Source organism: Acomys minous (genome assembly GCF_964271855.1).
Source record: "Acomys minous genome assembly, chromosome: 6".
Classification (NCBI taxonomy): Eukaryota; Metazoa; Chordata; class Mammalia; order Rodentia; family Muridae; genus Acomys; species Acomys minous.
The window spans coordinates 86,773,656-86,790,359 of NC_140487.1; the positions used below are offsets into that span (position 1 = coordinate 86,773,656).

A 16,704-nucleotide genomic window follows, 5' to 3' on the forward strand; every position below is an offset into this window, starting at 1 on the left:
CAGCCAAAGGATGGCAGCAAGGAAGGCTTCCCTGGGTACAGGGGACTCCTTGTCCACAGGGTCTGCATCTGCGACCCTGTGAGTTTGGAAAACACTGCATCTGTGCGGAGCATACACTAACTCTTTGTCATTGTCCCCTAAATGGTACAGTATGATAACCATACACAGCGTTGGCATTGTATGAGGTATCACAAGGACTCTGAAGTTGACGGAAGTGTGCGGGAGTCTGGGTGGAGATGACATGCCAGTAGCGAACCAGTTTATACAAAAGGACCTGAGTATCGTATCCCAAGATGGATGTGTCCTTGGGTCATCCAGGAGCCAACGCCCACGTGTGCAGAGGGGCAGCTGCGTGACTGCCCCGCACAGCTTTCTTCTTGCTGCAAGTTCCTCTCTCTAGCAGGACTTCTTGAACCTTCCATGATCTGACCCTGTCCATCTCTAAGCTCTGGCCCTCCCTTGACCTTAAACTGTCTTTTTTTTTTTTTTTTAATGTGCATTGGTGTTTTACTTGCATATGTGTCTGTGTGAGGGTGTCAGAGCCCTGGAACTGGATTTTCAGAGAGGTGTGAGCTGCCATGTGGGTGCTGGGAATTGAACCTGGGTCCTCTGGAAGAGCACTCAGAGAGAGCTCTTGACCACTGAGCCGTTCCTCCAGCCCCCAGTTGACTTGCCTAAAGTTTTCTTCTTGCACTTCTCTTCATTTACAATGCAAAAGGACCTGACTGATTCACCTGTGTGTGCGCTGATCTTAACCTGGGTGCTTGGTTACAGGAAGCATTCTTCGCTTCTTGTGTGCTGAAGGCTTAACAGAACTGCATGTGCATTTTTGACGATCCCTTACTAAGGGAAACCATGTGTCAATATCTTTGTCCACCTGGTTGTGGACTGTGTTTTCACCTTAGACTCTGGTGAAAAGCACCCCAGCTTTTAAGGCATCTAATTACCAGTCACGTTTTGACCTTTTGGGAGTGAACATTTCTGTTAAGTAGGCGTCAAGCATGTTTAGAATTCCTTTTCTCAAGCCGGGCGTGGTGGTGCACGCCTTTAATCCCAGCACTCGGGAGGCAGAGGCAGGTGGATCTCTGTGAGTTCGAGGCCAGCCTGGTCTACAAAGTGAGTCCAGAACAGTCAAGGCTACACAGAGAAACCCTGTCTCGAAAAGCCAAAAAAAAAAAAATTTTAGAATTCCTTTTCTCTTGCTTGTATGACTAGGACGAGGCTGATTCTGAAAGAGTCTAACAGCAAGTGGCTCATCTCTCCCTTTCTGCATCTTCCCGTTGCTTCGCAGGCCCCTTTTGGATATGCGCCACGCTGGTCTTTGCCATAGCAATTAGTGGGAACCTTTCCAACTTCTTAATCCACCTGGGAGAGAAGACATACCACTATGTGCCCGAATTCCACAAAGGTAGGTGAATAGCTTGACACGTTTCGAATGCGGACTGTCTTTAACCTTGACCATGAGCTTTTACCCCCTGAGCACATTGTCCAGCCTCTTGGTGCTGCAGCTCCACTCTCAAATTCAGCTCCTCCCTCAGAGTTCTGCACTGCCCATCTATACAAACCCATAGCCCCTCCTCCCCGCCTTGGCAAAATTCCATGGCATACAACTTTGCATCCTAAGTGTGTAAGTGTATCTAGTGGCACACATACAACTTTGCATCCTAAGTGTGTAAGTGTGTCTAGTGGCACACATTTAGTCACAGTGTTGCAAATCTACATTATTTTGAGGGAAGCTGCCGGGCTGAGTAAGTAGTGGCTGGGCTTTATTCTGATATACAGAATGACTAACGCAGTGTGCCTGAAGCCCAGAGTGTAGCCCTGTTTGCGTTATCCTGGGTCTAGAAACAACAGCGGCATTGTTCTTTAAGTTCTGATGGCTCAGCTGGCTGAGAGGCCTGTAACCACTAATTATAAGCACCTAGAGCATCGTGGGAAACCAGTAACTATGCCAAATGGGTGCCTGCTATGTTGGCAGTTTTGCTAATGACAAGCCTGCAGTGGTCAAGACTTGAGAGGACCACACAGAATGTGACCCCAGTGTGAGCTGGTAAAAGACATTCTTGCTTTAAAATGTCCTTTCTTTTTTTATCCACCTCTTCTTGTGTGTGTGTGTGTGTGTGTGTGTGTGTGTGTGTGTGTGTGTTGTGTATACATGTGAGCATGTATGCCACATTGCACATATGGAAGTCAGAGAACATTCTGGATGTTGGTCCTTACCACCTTGTTTGAGGCAAAGTTTCTTGGCTGTGCTGCATGCTCCAGGCCAGCTAGCCTGAAAGGTTCCAACGGTTCTCCTGTCCCCACCTCACATCTCACCGTAGGACACCAGGATCACAGATGCACACCACCGCACCCAGCTTTAATGGAGTCTGGGGAATCCTACCTCAGTCTCCACCCTTGCCGTGAGTGCTTACCCACTGAACTGTCCCCCAGCCACTAAACTTCTTATCTTAAAGCAATGGCAACCACTATGTGGCATTAAAAAAGAAAACAGGTTGCAGGGATTTGCAGGTGACATTCACCCCAAAGTGAGGAGGGTTGGCCTTGCTGGAGTTTATCAAGGCCTGGTGCCCTTCCCTACCCATGCTCCTGCTAGGAGGCTGCATGCAGCCCGGATGAGAGCTCAGGCCCCAGGCTGAAGGGCAGCTGCAGAGTCCAGCCTTGCTACTCACCTGCCTTCAGCTCTTAGGGAAATGTCCTGAGTCTCAGGTTCCTCACCGGCAGAGTGGGAATGACTCACACTGTAGAGCATCGAGGGGCTGGGGGTGGTAGCTTTCAAGAATAATCCCTTTAGAGGTCAGACGATCTTGAGTCTGAGGTTAGCCCAAATAGTGAATGCTAGGACAACATGGGCTACACAGTGAGACCCTGTTTTAGAGAAAAAAACAAAACCAAAAAGGTTTTGATGTGTAGTGAGGTTAGAATAGCGGTTTGTATGGAATAAAATCAATAAATAGATTTATTGCTATGTTTGTGTACATGTATAAAGCATGTATTTATGTGAGAGCATTCATGTATCCTTCTCTTCCTCCCATTTAAATGTGTGTGTGTGTGTGTGTGTGTGTGTGTGTGTGTGTGTGTGAGAGAGAGAGAGAGAGAGAGAGAGAGAGAGAGAGAGAGAGAGAGAGAGGCAGAAACAGAGACAGAGACAGAGACAGAGAGACAAAGACAGATAGAGACAGAGAGAGAAACCATGTATCCTTCTTTTTCTCCCTTTCTACCCACTTTTTCTATTGTCCCTTTTTCTTTTTCTTTTCTTTCTTTTTCTTTTTTCTTTTTTGGTTTTTCAAGACAGGGTCTCTTTGTGTAGCCCTGGCTTCCCTGGACTCTTTGTAGACCAGGCTGGCATCGAACTCACAGAGATCCACCTACCTCCACCTTCCAAGTACTGGGATTACAGGTGTGCGCCACCACGCCGGGCTCTCCTGTCTCTTCTCAGTGTGGAGTCAGACATAGTCTGGTTCATGAAAAATTGCCATTTGAATGTAAACTTGGAACATGTTCCCCAAGCATGGTCGTTGCTTTCAAGTAGCTCAGTGATTAACAGAGCAAGATGGAGCCCGGCGTGGTGGCGCACGCCTTTAATCCCAGCACTCGGGAGGCAGAGGCAGGTAGATCGCTGTGAATTCGAGGCCAGCCTGGTCTACAAAAAGTCCAGGGCAGCCAGGGCTACACAAAAAGACCCTGTCTTGAAGAAAAAAAAAAAAAGCAGAGCAAGACGGTAACTGAATTTGATCTTCAGAAACCACAGTAGGAAGCGAGAACTGACTCCTGAACTTTTGTCTGGCACTCACACATGCACATACCACACATACACAGTAGAATTTCAGAACTGTTTAAAGCATGAGTTGGATCCCACGTTAGATCCTGCTCCCATCAACTTGGTGATCCTGTGACCTGGATCAAAAGCTTTGACTGCTCTCATTCTGTTTTGTTTTGTTTTGTTTTCTCTAAAGGGAAAATAGGGATGATATATGATACTTTGTCTATATACTAGCTAATAGCATAAAGAGGTCGTTCTAACTTTCTACATGGTTTGCTATATAGTTCAGGCTATGAAGTTGTAATTGTCTTGCCTGAGCCTCCCGAGCGTTGGGGTTACAGGCATGTGCTTGTATCAGCACATATACTCTAATCCCTCGCGTGTGGCACTGTGCTGGGGACTGAACCCAGGATCTTGAGCATTCCTGCCACTCAGCTTTATTCTTAGTCCCTGTTCTTTTAAGACAAGGCTTTACGTGGCCGACTTCCTGTTCACTACATATCTGAGGGTGGCCTTGGATTCCTGATCCTTCTGCCTCTACCTTCAAAGTGCTGGGGTTACAGGCTCTGGCACCATGCCTGGCTAAAAAGCTATTTACTTACTTATTACTTTTTTAAAAAGATTTATTTATTTATTTATTATTTATACAGTGTTCTGCCTGCATTGTGAGCTTGCACACCAGGAGAGGGCACCAGATCTCAGTATAGGTGTTTGTGAGCCACCATGTGGTTGCTGGGAATTGAACTCAGGACCTTTGGAAGAGCAGACAGGGCTCTTAACCACTGAGCCATCTCTCCAGCCCTACTTACTTATTAAAAAAAAAAAAGACTTATTGGCTCTTTGTGAATTTTGCATCATGTACCCCAATCCCAGTCATCGTCCCCATCCCCTCCTTCCCACCCTCTACCCTTGCAACCTCTTCCCCATCAAATTAAAAAAAGAACCTTGTTGTGTAAGCTGCAGTGTGTCACAGTGTGTCCCACTGCACACTCTTTCGTCCACACTTCCCTGCTCACAAATGTTGGTTGCAGTGAGTCATTGGTCTGATGCGAGGCCTCTGGTTTCTGTTACACTGTCAATACTGGAACCTCACTGGGACGCCTTTGGGATATCCTGTTGTTGTCTGTGTCTTGGGGATCCTGTAGTTTTGGATCTGTAGGACCAGCCTCTTCAAGTACTCTAGTAGTTCATCAGTGGGGTAGACGTTGGTGGGTCAATCCAAAGCCCTGGATCTGAGCTGGTCAGCCCACCAGCTCTCCTGTACCTACACCCCACCACGGGAGGCGAACTCTTCTGCCCTGCCCTGTCTGGCCCGTCCACTGCTGCTTGGCCAGCAAGGGGCAGAGCCAGCCCTCCTGCTCTTATGCCCTGAGGGCTGACTCACCTGCAACCCCACCCCCACCTCAACCAGGACCAGCTCTACCCTACTGCCCAGGTGAGGTGCAGGGCCCACTGTCCTGAGTGTTGCAGCTGGTGAGGGACATGGCCAGTTCTCCAACTCTCATGACCCCAGGACCAGTTCTCTCACATGTAGTTGGTGTCAGGACTGAGGGAGAAGAAGATGACATCTCTCCTTCATCTGCACCACTGCCCAGCAGACAAGAGCCAAGGTCAGCTCTCCTGTGCTCACACCCTTGGGGCTGGCTCACCTGCAATCTCCAAGTCCAGGGCCAGCTCTGTTGTGCTGCCTAGGTGAGGGACAGGGCCAGCTCTCCTGCTCTCATGACCCTAGGATCAGGTCTCCCACCTGCTGTACATAGCAAAGGGCAAGGGGGAAAGAGGATATCTCTCCCTCACCCGTGTCACTGCACAGAAGATGAGTGGCAAGGCCTGCTCTTCCACCCTCAGACCCTCAGGGCTGGCTCACCTGCAACTTCCACAACCAGGGCCAGCTCTCCTGTGCTTCCTAGGAGACGTTCAGTCTGCTCTCCTGAGTGCTGCAGCTGACTAGAGGCAGGGTCAGCTCTCCTGCTTTCACGACGCCAGGGCCAGCTCTTCCTCAGTGCCCAGGCGAAGAGTGAGACCAGTTCTGCACAGCCCTCAGACATCAACATGTTCCTTGGCAGCGGCCCAGACCAGGGATGTCTGCCTGGCCTTTGGTGGTAACAGACCCAGACATGGCCCCAGGTGGCAGCACAGGCCAGGACCCCACCATGGTCCCAGGCGGCATCACCAGCTGCTCACATCAGGCTGCTCCCCACTACCCTGGAGTCTCTGGTTCTACCTCTCTTCACTGTGCCCACATCCTCTGTTTCTCTTTCTCTTCAATGTCTCCAACACTTACTTGGTCCTCTTAGTGGCACCCAGGGTCTCTGAGTGTGTGGGGCCACCTCTGTCCCACCCATGCATTATGGCACCAGGCAAGGGTCATCTTGGGCATGGTCTGTGCCCCCAGACCCTATGCAGTGCCAGACTGGTGGTCATCTCAGACTAGTTCCCTGTCTGGGTCATCTTGGGCTCCCTCCTCTTCTGGGCCAGCCCACGCGGCCTCATGCAGGGAGGTATCATGCCTCTCAGGCTTGCTCCTGCCAGTGGACTGTGGTCCCAGGTTGAGTTCTAGTCTCTGGCTCACTCCTACTGGGCCTTTCAGCTGCAGGCAGGATTGACTCATCTGCCAGTCACTCCCCACCCTGGCAGCCCTTCCGGACCCACAAGGAGCCAGACTGGTAGTCATCCCAGGCCTGTTTTTCAGGGAGTGTTAGGCTGCTACTAATTATTTCAGATGTTCAGAGGTCAGAGCACTGAGTGTGTAGACATGGCCTCTGTCCTCGCTGCCACCTACTGATGCACATGCGACACCGCAGCCACACCTGCAACACCTCTAGGAGCAGCTATATCTTTATCTTTGAGACAGGGTGTCTCTACATAGCTCCAACTGTCCTTGAACTCACTGTGTAGAGCAGACTGGTTTTGAAATCATGGAGATCTCCCTGCCTCTGCCTCCTGAGTTCTGGAATTAAAGGTGTGCGCCCCAACCCCCAGCCTTATTTATTTTAAAATGTTATTCATGTGAAGAGGTGTTTTGCCTGCATGAACGTCTGTGTACCACTTGCTTGCCTGTTGCCCTTAGAGGTCAGAAGAGGGACTCAAATTCCCTGGAATTGGAGATACAACCGCCATATAGGTTCTGGGAATCAAACCTGGGCCCTTTGGAAGAGCAGCTAGTGTTCTTAACTGCTGGTCCATCTCCAGCCCCCACGCCTGTGGCTGTCGCTGCTCAGAATAGTTCTTACCCATATTTACTGTTGTATCTTCCTAACAGCCTCATAAAGCGATCTCATTCCCACCTTGCAGACAGGGGAACTGAACCAGGAACGTTATGCAACTCTCCACCTGAAGTTGCCTTGCCGAGGATTAGAACTCACGGCCTGGAGTCTGCTTTGCCTCAGACTCCACATTGCCTCTCAGTAAAGCTCTGAGTGCAGTGTCTGGTGTCCAGCCAGTGCTTACTAGCTCCAGCCAAGGGAGAATATTCTTCCCCTCCCCCGCCCAAGGAATAGGGATTATATCAGCAAAGCTACATGTGGTGCAATAAGACCATTCCAACATGAAGAAAAAAAAAACCCTGTCCTGGAGCCTCCGAGGGTTCTGGACAGTGTGGGCTTTAATCAGAGTCCACCTGTAATTGCTAGCCGGGGCCTGGTTTTGCAGGAGGTGCTAATTGAATTGAATTGTTTGCACATTCTCACGTTGGAAAGGCAGGAGCCTTGGCTTAGCACGCTTTAGAATTGTCACTCTAGAAGCAGAAGACAGTTCTGGGAATGCTGCTCTTCTGAAGAGGACCGAGACCAGGAGACCGTCCGGTGACGGTTCCCAAGAGCCGCTAATGAGCACTTCCCCGGCAGACACAGGGTTATTTATGTGGGAAGAAGCTAGCGTGGAGATTATTTCAGGCGCCTCTGAGCTGGAACTGTATTTTAGAGACAGATCACTAGATGCATGCAGAGCAGGTTAATTGCACCCAGGGCATTTAAATACATTTGCTAAAGACATCAGTGTCAGCTCTTGTTTTGCTAGGGAGGAAAGCGTGTTCTTCCAAGGGGGTAGTTAGATTTTATTTGATCCAAAAGCTCAGTGTGTTTAGACACTTTCAGCATGGCTCTCTGAAGTATTTCAGTTACATAATTCAGTTGTTCCTCTTACTAGTTTCTAGTCACCAAGTCAATTATAAAATTGTATAGGAGACACTGGTCACCACCACAAAGACACATGCTAAGCATTCATTAGTTCAACAACCGTTTATAAAGCACCTACTGTGTGCCAGCCCAGGAAACGCAGAGAGGGCAGTACAGGTGTGTGAAGCACCTGACAGTGTGCTTGCTAAAGGCCTGATGGCTTCAGAACTCTCCTGCCACCCGCAGTGTCCATAGCGGCGACCGTCATCTACGCCTACGCCTGGCTCGTTCCTCTGGCTCTCTGGGGCTTCCTCGTGTGGAGAAACAGCAAAGTGATGAACATCGTTTCCTACTCATTTCTGGAGATTGTGTGCGTCTACGGCTACTCGCTCTTCATTTATATCCCCACAGCAGTAAGTACACGCCCACGAGTGGACCGAGAGATGCTGTTTTGGGCGGAAAATTCAACCAAGTATTCCACTGGGCCTTGCTACTGTACCCTAATGCTCCCATGCTCCTGGAGGTTTTTTTAGAATTCAGGACAGATGGATGCCGGGAAGGCAAGGGCTTTGGCTGTGGCAGGAGCCCGTGGTGCGGGCGGACAGCATCCATCCCCATGCTGGAAAGCGCTCTGCAAAGCCACATGGCAGCGCACGGCCAGCTGTGAGGGGCCTGGCGGCTTTGTGAACACTTGTGCTGGGGATGAACAGACATCTCCGCATTCTCTCTCCTTTTCCAGGTACTGTGGATCATTCCCCAGAGAGCTGTTCGCTGGGTCCTGGTCATGATTGCCCTGGGCATCTCAGGGTCTGTGTTGGCAATGACCTTCTGGCCAGCTGTTCGGGAGGATAACCGGCGCGTCGCCTTGGCCACCATTGTGACAATTGTGTTGCTTCACATGCTGCTCTCTGTGGGCTGCTTGGTATGTTCTTACTGTGCCCGCTTGGTACAGGATTGATTGATTGATTGATTGATTGCAGATGCACAAGTGTAGGAACGTGCATGCCACAGTACACGTGTGGAGGTCCGAGGACAGCTTTCAGAAGTCAGTTCTTTGTTTCCATCACATGGGTTCTGGGGCTCAAGCTCTTGGCTTCCCTGCAAGCACCTTTGCCGTATGAACGATCTCTCCACACTGTGCGGGTGTTTCACAGACAGATGTTAACACCGATTTTGCAAACTTCTGGAAGGAAGATGGCAAAGATGTGAGGGTGTGGTTGTAATGTCTGGTTTTCCTTGCTTCTGTGATGTGGTTAAGATTCCATGTCTAAACCAGGCAGTGGTAGCACACGCCTTTAATCCTAGTACTCGGGAGGCAGAGGCAGGTGGATCTCTGTGAGTTCCAGGTCAGCCAGAGATACATAGTGAGACCCCGACTCAAAGGGGAAAAGAGCTGGGCCTGGCTGCATGTGCCTGTCGCTTCAGGCAGGTGGTTGCTGGGAGCTCACTGGCCAGTCAGCCTTGCTGAATGGCACACTTCCAGTATATTTCAAACCAATAAGATGAAAGGTTCATGATGTTCTGCCTGGTCCCTGCATGGATGTAGCATGGTCTGCATGCTTATTGCATCACACATATACAAATACACATCACACACATGCACACACAGATATATACATATACATGCACACAAACACACACATACACCACACGCATGCAGGCTGCATGCATGTGCTCGCATATACCCACACATGCACACACACTACACACTGCATAAATAAAATCAAATTAAAAATTAAAAGAACCTGTTTTGGGGTTGGGATGTAACGCTATTGGTACAGATACAGTTTAGCATGCACAGCGTCCTGGCCTTGTTTCTCTGTTCCACATAAACTGGGTGTCGTGGTGCATACCTGTAGTTCTCTTGCTTACAAGTGGAGGCTGTCAAGGTTCAGCAGCATCCTCGGCTACATTTGGAGGGGAAGGCCAGCCCGAGCTAGAGGCCTTCCCTCAAACAAACAAAAAGGAAAAACATAAATATAACACCTGTGACCTTCAGGATCTTTTACTACCCATGGCACTGCCTTCTGGGGTAAATGGTACTGAAGGTAGAGAATTTTCTAGAAGAGAGCAAGTGACATGAGATGGCTCAGTGGGTAGAGGTGCTTGCTGCCAAGCCCCATGACCTAACCTAAGTCTCCAGGACCCACATGATGGAAGGAGAGAACCAATTCCTTCTCCCAATAAATATACTTTAGAAGTAAAATAAATAATTCTCTAGAAGAGAGCAGCATCATGAAGTCCAAAGAACTCTGATGTGGGAGGTGCTTAGTGGTATAAACTGAAGCACCTTGACTGGCACAGCACCTCAGTTTTATTTCTCTCTCTGCTTCAGTGAGAGTCAGCAAATGGCTGTGGAAACCCTTCCTCTACCCTGAGGAAGGCCAAGGCGGAAGCAGGCACTTCCAGGGCTAGCACTTCCAGGGCTACTCTGCTGCAGTTTGTAACCTAGTACTCTCACAGGAGTGACCCAAGGTCGCACTGCTCATAAGCTGACCAAGGCTGTTGTTTCGCACTGGGACTGTGCCCTTTGCTGGTGCCTCTCCCAGGACCGTCTTGACGTGGACTTTTCACATATTATACTTGGCTGAGAAGTTGGTGGAGGTGCAGAGGTTGGAGAGAGGCCGCTCTGAAAAGTCTCCTAAGGGGGCACATTGGACTCTAAGACAGAGGTATCCCCTGGGAGAAGGGCTCTTCTGAAGAGAGACCAACTGTGGGAGCCCATGAGAGCCAGATGTTGAACCAGAACCTGTGCCTGAATTCTCTTGTCTGTGTTGGACATGGCTCCCCCTTTCTCTTTGGAGGTGTGGTGGTGAGGAGAGAGGAAGCCATTGCCCTCCAGCTCTCCTGCCCTGTTGGGCCGGTCTCTGTGCTGGACTCCTGTCTCTTTCCCTGGTTAAAGGGGCTGGATCGTGCTCACCAGAGCGCTGTCTGTCCCATTGGAGGGATTGGATGACACTTGCAACATGAAACGTATGACAAGTTAGCTGGGTCTGGTGGCTTGCATCTGTCACCCCATATTTGGGAGGCCAAGTTTGTGGCCTGCCTGGGCCTTAGAGTGAGTTCCATGCCATTCAGAGGTATATAGCAAGACCCTGGCTTATGAACAGGGGCTGCTGGGAGGATAGGTCAGTTGGTAAAGTGTTTCCAGAGGGCTCTGGTTTAGTCTCCAGGACCCACATAAAACGAGCTGGGCACAGAGAATGCTTATAATCCCAGAACAGGGGAGACGGAGACAGGGGAGGCTCAGTGTCAGCCAGCCGGGCCTACTTGTGAGAGAGACCTTGTGTGATTTTGGAGGAGGAAGAAGAGCAGGAGGAGGAGGAAGAGGACAAGAGGATAGTTTCAGAGAACAAACTTGAGGATGTGCTCTGGCCTGCACACCCATGTACATCTTACCTACATACCATACACAACTGAACATGCACATACAGAAACAGAGAAATATATGACTGTCCATGTAATCAGAAGACTACTACTACTACTACTACTACTACTACTACTACTACTACTACTACTACTACTACTACTACTACTACTATTATTATTATTATTATTATTATTATTACTGCAAAGTGGGAGGAGGTGTCGGCTGGGGAGTCATTTGAGCTGAGGGGCACCAGCTGAGCCCGACAGCCTAGCCTGGCTTTCCCGGTCTCCCCTGGGAAGTGTGGATTGGTGTTTTCCCCTCAGTGCACATCTGCTGAGATCCCCTGATGCCTGCATTTGAAAATGATCTCCCAGTCTTGGCTGTGCACAGCTGGCAGGGACACCGAAGGGAGCACCCAGAGGGTGGGTCCTTGGTGGGTTGCAGAGAGTCAGACAAGCCTACAGTTGATGATTACTGCTGACTTCAGAGCGACTGGTGTCTGCTGTCTGCAATGCCTCAGATCACAGGCTGCGTAGAGACTAGAAGAGGAAAGCCTCTTAGATACCATTTTTTCCCAATCTTTACCTTTCACAGACAAAGCTGAGGAGGTAGAGAAGCTTGTCTAGAGGCAATGTCTGCAGCTCATGTGGACGAGGAACCTGGACCTCTCGGCTCTGAGGTGCATAGGGTCTCGAAGAGCCTTTCCTGCAGTGGCCTGGAAGGGAGCCACTTCTTCACTGACTGTCCCACTCAGTGCTCCTGGGAGAGGGTTTGGTGAGCCCAGGATAACATGGTACTCTGGCCACTGCCTCACTTACTGGCTAGCGGAATCCCCATCCTTCATGCCGGAAAACAGCTACAAGAAAAGCCTTTAAAAGTAGCTTTGCCCCAGGGATGTGATAAGCTAGAGGGAGTTTGTGGGAAAAGGCAAAGAGAAATGAAAGAGATCTGTTAAGAGTTTCAAGGTTGGACACAGGCCTGGAAGCCCGAGCATGTCATGTTGGCGCCCTCTTCTGGCTAATAAGGGCAGAGCTGCTGAAGCTGGGTCTTAGCTTTGCACCTGAGCCACACAGATGCTGAGGGAATCCTGAACCCTTGATACAGGGACAGCTTCACATTCCCTTTGAAGGAGGAGCTCAAGGTTAGCAAGATGCTTGTTTTTCTGGGCTAACATTAGCATCCTCCAACCTCAAGGCAGAAAGGAAGATCTTCCTTGCGGCCTCCTCTGACCCACCACCTCCTGATTCCTGACAGCTAAACTGTGGATAGCGAGTGGAAGCACCTGTCATTTTCCAGCTCAAGTACTAGGAAGTGATGCGCGCCCAGCACTTTCTTTTTAAGGTCTCTATAGACAGTCAACAACTGGCTTAGCAACAGTCAGCCCATTAACCTTTGGCCGCTTACTATGGCGTCCAACCTAAGAACTTGCTAGTGAAACAGAGGTGGAGGCATAGGCAGTCCCTGGGTGACACAGTAATTGCAAACGTGAGCCCTGGAGTCAGGTGAGCTGCTGCTCATGCGCCCTGCACACTGGTCCAGGGACATCTCTGTGAACCTCAGTTTCAGCATCTGTCAGGTGAGAGCATCCTAACAATCCCTCAAGGTTGTCGGGAAGATTCAGACGTACAGTATAGCCCAGTGAACGGGAACTAAGTGTTCAAAGGCTGAGTAAGTGAGACGCACGTACAGAGAGATGGCTGCAGGTCAGTGTGATGACAAATACGGGGGAGGGGAGAGGCCCCAAAGACTGCTAACAAAGGCTCCTAGAGCACTCACCTGCTCCCCCTGTGCCTCTTTTCCCACAGGCTTACTTCTTCGACGCGCCAGAGATGGACCATCTCCCGGCAACCACAACTACAGCCACTCCCAACCAGACAGTAGCAGCAGCCAAATCCAGCTAACAGGGAGAGCTGTGCGACATTTTCATCTTGTGTGGTACGTCACCGATGGGCAGGTGCACCAGCTGTCCCCCAAGAGAGTATTTAGACCCTGGGGGATGACGTCCCTGCTTTTGTCCTCACACCCCACTTCTCTACCCTTTATATGCTTTCCAGTGGCACACAAGGGTTTCTTCCATTTCTTTTTTCTTTTTCTTTCTTCCATTTCTCTCTCTCTCTCCCCCTCCCTCCCTCTCTCTCTCTCTCTCTCTCTCTCTCTCTTTCTCTCTCTGAGACAGGGTTTCTCTGTGTAGCTTTGGCTGTCCTGGAACTCACTCTCTAGACCAGGCTGGCCTCGAACTCAGAGATCCACCTGCCTCTGCCTCCTGAGTGCTGGGGTTTAAAACGTGCGTCACCACTGTCCTGCTTCTTCCATTTCTTAACAGCCCCAGCGCTTTTTCTGCACCCCTGGCAGCTCAGGCTGGCCTCTGAAACCCACGTTGCACTCTCTGGAATGACCCCTGGATTTCTCCCAAGGCTTCTGAAGTTCGGTGCTCGGAAGTCATTCCCCTATGAATGGTTAGCTGATGGAGTTAGAGTGCCAGAAAAAGATCCAGCCTCATAACTTATTCTTTGCCTCCTGCTCTCCGCTCCTTAGGGGGCCAATGCTAAGTCTCAAGTTCTCATGTAGCCCAGGCTAGACTCCAGCTCACTAGGTAGCCAATGACCTTGGACTTGAACTCTTGGTCCTCATCTTCCTGCCTCTGGCTCTTGAATGCTGGTGTTACAGGTGTGTGTTGTGGGGCCTGGTAAGCCTTTCTCATGTCCCATTTCTGCCCCCCGACCCCCGACCCCATGGGTGGCCCCAGGGACTTGTACAAGCTAAGCAAGTACTTTATCGTACACTTGCGATGACCTTTGGTGAGAAAGGGCACGGAGCAGCACACAGCAATGAAGGGTACGGGAGGGCTGAGGATGGATTCTTTGGGGATGCTGTATTTCTTTCTTAAGCGTTAGCATTTCGTTGAACTTTTTCACACTTAGTGACTTGTCTTTTCTATCCAGCACCTTGCTATCTTATTCCAGATGACAAAACGAGATAGAAGATTTCCCAGTTTGTTTTTTTTCACTCCTTTTCTGGAGACTCAGAGATAAACGCGTTACCAGTGTCATTTACATACTTAAAGTTCTGAAGGGAATTAAACCTTCAGTCAAGAGGAACATTTGAAAGATATCAAAAGGAAAAGATAAGGCTGTAAACCAGAAAAGCAAAGCTGGCAGGGACTCAAGCACGCATGGCCCCACACAGTCCCTCTAGTGTACAGCATGGCGACTGGCCCCCTCCAACACTGCACCGCGCCTCATTCTTCATGCAGGACAGGGGAAGCTTTTCTGGGTGGCACCAGCGCTGGCATTGACCATGCTATAGTGCCCTCTGTCCTGACCGTTCTTACCCAGGTTCCCTTACCACCTGGGGGCCACTGTCCTCAGACCAAGGCCCACTTCTCACAGACTGAAGCAAAGGTGCACTTAAATATGGCAGTCGTCCAAGGCCTCTTAGGATTGAGGGGAGCATAGGGTCCCCCCCCCCCCCCCGTTTATGTTCCTTCACAGGTCCTGGGTCTCACCTCTTCTCCCATCCTGAACATTTGGCTGTTGATATTGCTGGAAGGCATCCACAGTTCCATTGTCTAGAATGTTCCTCCCTTCCCACAGTCCTCATCCTGTGCCCTTGGGAGTGGCTCCCCAGATGACACCTTCCTTTCTTCTCAGGGACAAGCAGTTTAGACTGAAAGAAGGCTGGAGCAGGATGGGCTTTCCCCCTCCTCTGTAGGAATGACGCTAAGGCCGAGAGTACAGTTCCTCGCCCACAGTCGCGGGAGTTTGGTAGCAAACTAACACATACCTATCAACTCTATTTACAGAGCGCTCCCCAGCTCACTGTCTCATCGGCATCTCTTCCCAGGCTTGCCCACATGATGGCACAGATGAGGAGGGTGAAAATGTGTAGTTGATTGTGGTCACCTACAGCTGAGAAGCAGAACTGGGACTTGAACCCAGGTCTCGGAGAGCCAGTTTCCGAGTTTGCAAGTTTGCCCATCCCCACCCACCCCCCAGTTTTCAGTGATGACATTCTTTTTTTTTTTTTTTTTTAAGCTTTTTAGTTTATTTGTCCTCTTAGAAATGTGCACATCACAGCTGATCAAGTCACCGCTGATCTAGTCCTTTGGCTGTATCCAATCTCCACTCACTTTTTGCCAGCACCAACATTGGCCTTTGCAGTCCCCCTGACCTTCTTCATTCTGTTCTTGTGTTCCTTTCGCTGTTTCCGGGAGGTCTTTTTCTTCTCATAAAGGCCGTGTCTCGCCAGTCTGTGTTTAGGCTCATTTTTCTTTGCGTAATCTAGAGAATCATAGATCATGCCAAGGCCCGTTGTCTTCCCACCGCCAAAGTGGTGGTGAGTCCAAATACAAAGATGACATCTGGTGTGGTTTTGTACATTTTGGCCAGCTTTTCCCAAATTTCTGTCTTTGGTACTGTTGCCTTCCCAGGGTGAGGGACATCGATGACCATCTGTTTCCTCTGAAGCAGACTGTTTGTCATGAACTTCCTGGTCCGGATCGTCACTGTGTCATTCATGATGGCTACGGTGCCTGAGCTGCAGAGGAGGAAAAGAGCTCTTTATTTATTTATTCTTTTTTTAAGATTTATTTATTTATCATATATACACAGTGTTCTGCCTGCATATACACCAGAAGATGGTTGTGAGACACCATGTGGTTGCTGGGAATTGAACTCAGGACCTTTGGAAGAGCAGGCCGCGCTCTTAACCTCTGAGCCACCTCTCCAGCCCAGTGATGCCATTTTTTCTGCCTCTGAAGCCCGTGGACCACACTGCTGCCATTCAGAATAATTGTGGAGCCCTCCTGTCTGGTCTAGAGAGCTGTAGTCAAAGTACTTGCTTCTTGACTATATATTTTGATCGTGGCAAGTCTGAGTCCCATGCCTATTACCGGCTGCTGCCTCCCCCTGTTGCTGTGGGCTGGGGAGTCTGGGTACAGCTTAGCCTCTTTCTCACTTTCAGGCCCCCTTACGAGGCTGTGGCCATGTGCTGGCTGGAGCTGGGGCTCATCCAGAAGCCAGGCTTGGGGGAGAACTCCTTCACCCCTAGGATCACTGGTGGGGTTCAGCCCCTGTGGCTGATGAAAATGAGGGAGCTTTGGAAGCTGTTGGCTGGAGGCCATGTCAGTGCTTTGTTGTTCACGTCTCTCCCTGTGATTGCAGACTTCACCAAGGCCAGAAATGGACAAGGGGTGGCTAAGAGTCTGTTAGCAAGATGGGAGGGACTGTCTTAATATAGCACGGACCTGAAAGTAAGTCTTGTCCTTGCTTCATTCTCTTGGTTAGAAGCAAATTAACAGGCCTAGTCCACACTGAAGAGGGGAACGGGAGACAGCCAGCACTGAGGCCATTTTCCATTCTTTCCCAGTGCAAACCAGTGATACACAAATGAAGTATTTGCATATGCTGTTGTCAATCTGAAGGGAACGTAAATAGAAGTTCTAGTGTTTTCTA

General features: G+C 49.9%; 1 protein-coding gene and 1 pseudogene across 3 annotated transcripts in view; one reads left to right on the plus strand and one right to left on the minus strand.

Moving 5' to 3' along the window:
* Window positions 1-16,704, plus strand: part of YIPF1 (Yip1 domain family member 1) — a 47,801-nt gene that overhangs the window by 23,935 nt on the left and 7,162 nt on the right. For both annotated transcript variants that reach the window (XM_084785599.1, XM_084785600.1), the window contains 4 exons: window positions 1,292-1,408; window positions 8,128-8,294; window positions 8,621-8,803; window positions 13,057-13,186. In XM_084785599.1, coding sequence (XP_084641725.1) covers window positions 1,292-1,408; window positions 8,128-8,294; window positions 8,621-8,803; window positions 13,057-13,152 — 563 coding nt within the window. In that variant the 3' untranslated portion in view covers window positions 13,153-13,186. The remainder of the gene's footprint in view (window positions 1-1,291; window positions 1,409-8,127; window positions 8,295-8,620; window positions 8,804-13,056; window positions 13,187-16,704) is intronic.
* Window positions 15,262-15,801, minus strand: LOC311599587 (small ribosomal subunit protein eS24-like; annotated as a pseudogene). Its single transcript has one exon. The product of its transcript is annotated as a small ribosomal subunit protein eS24-like (transcript).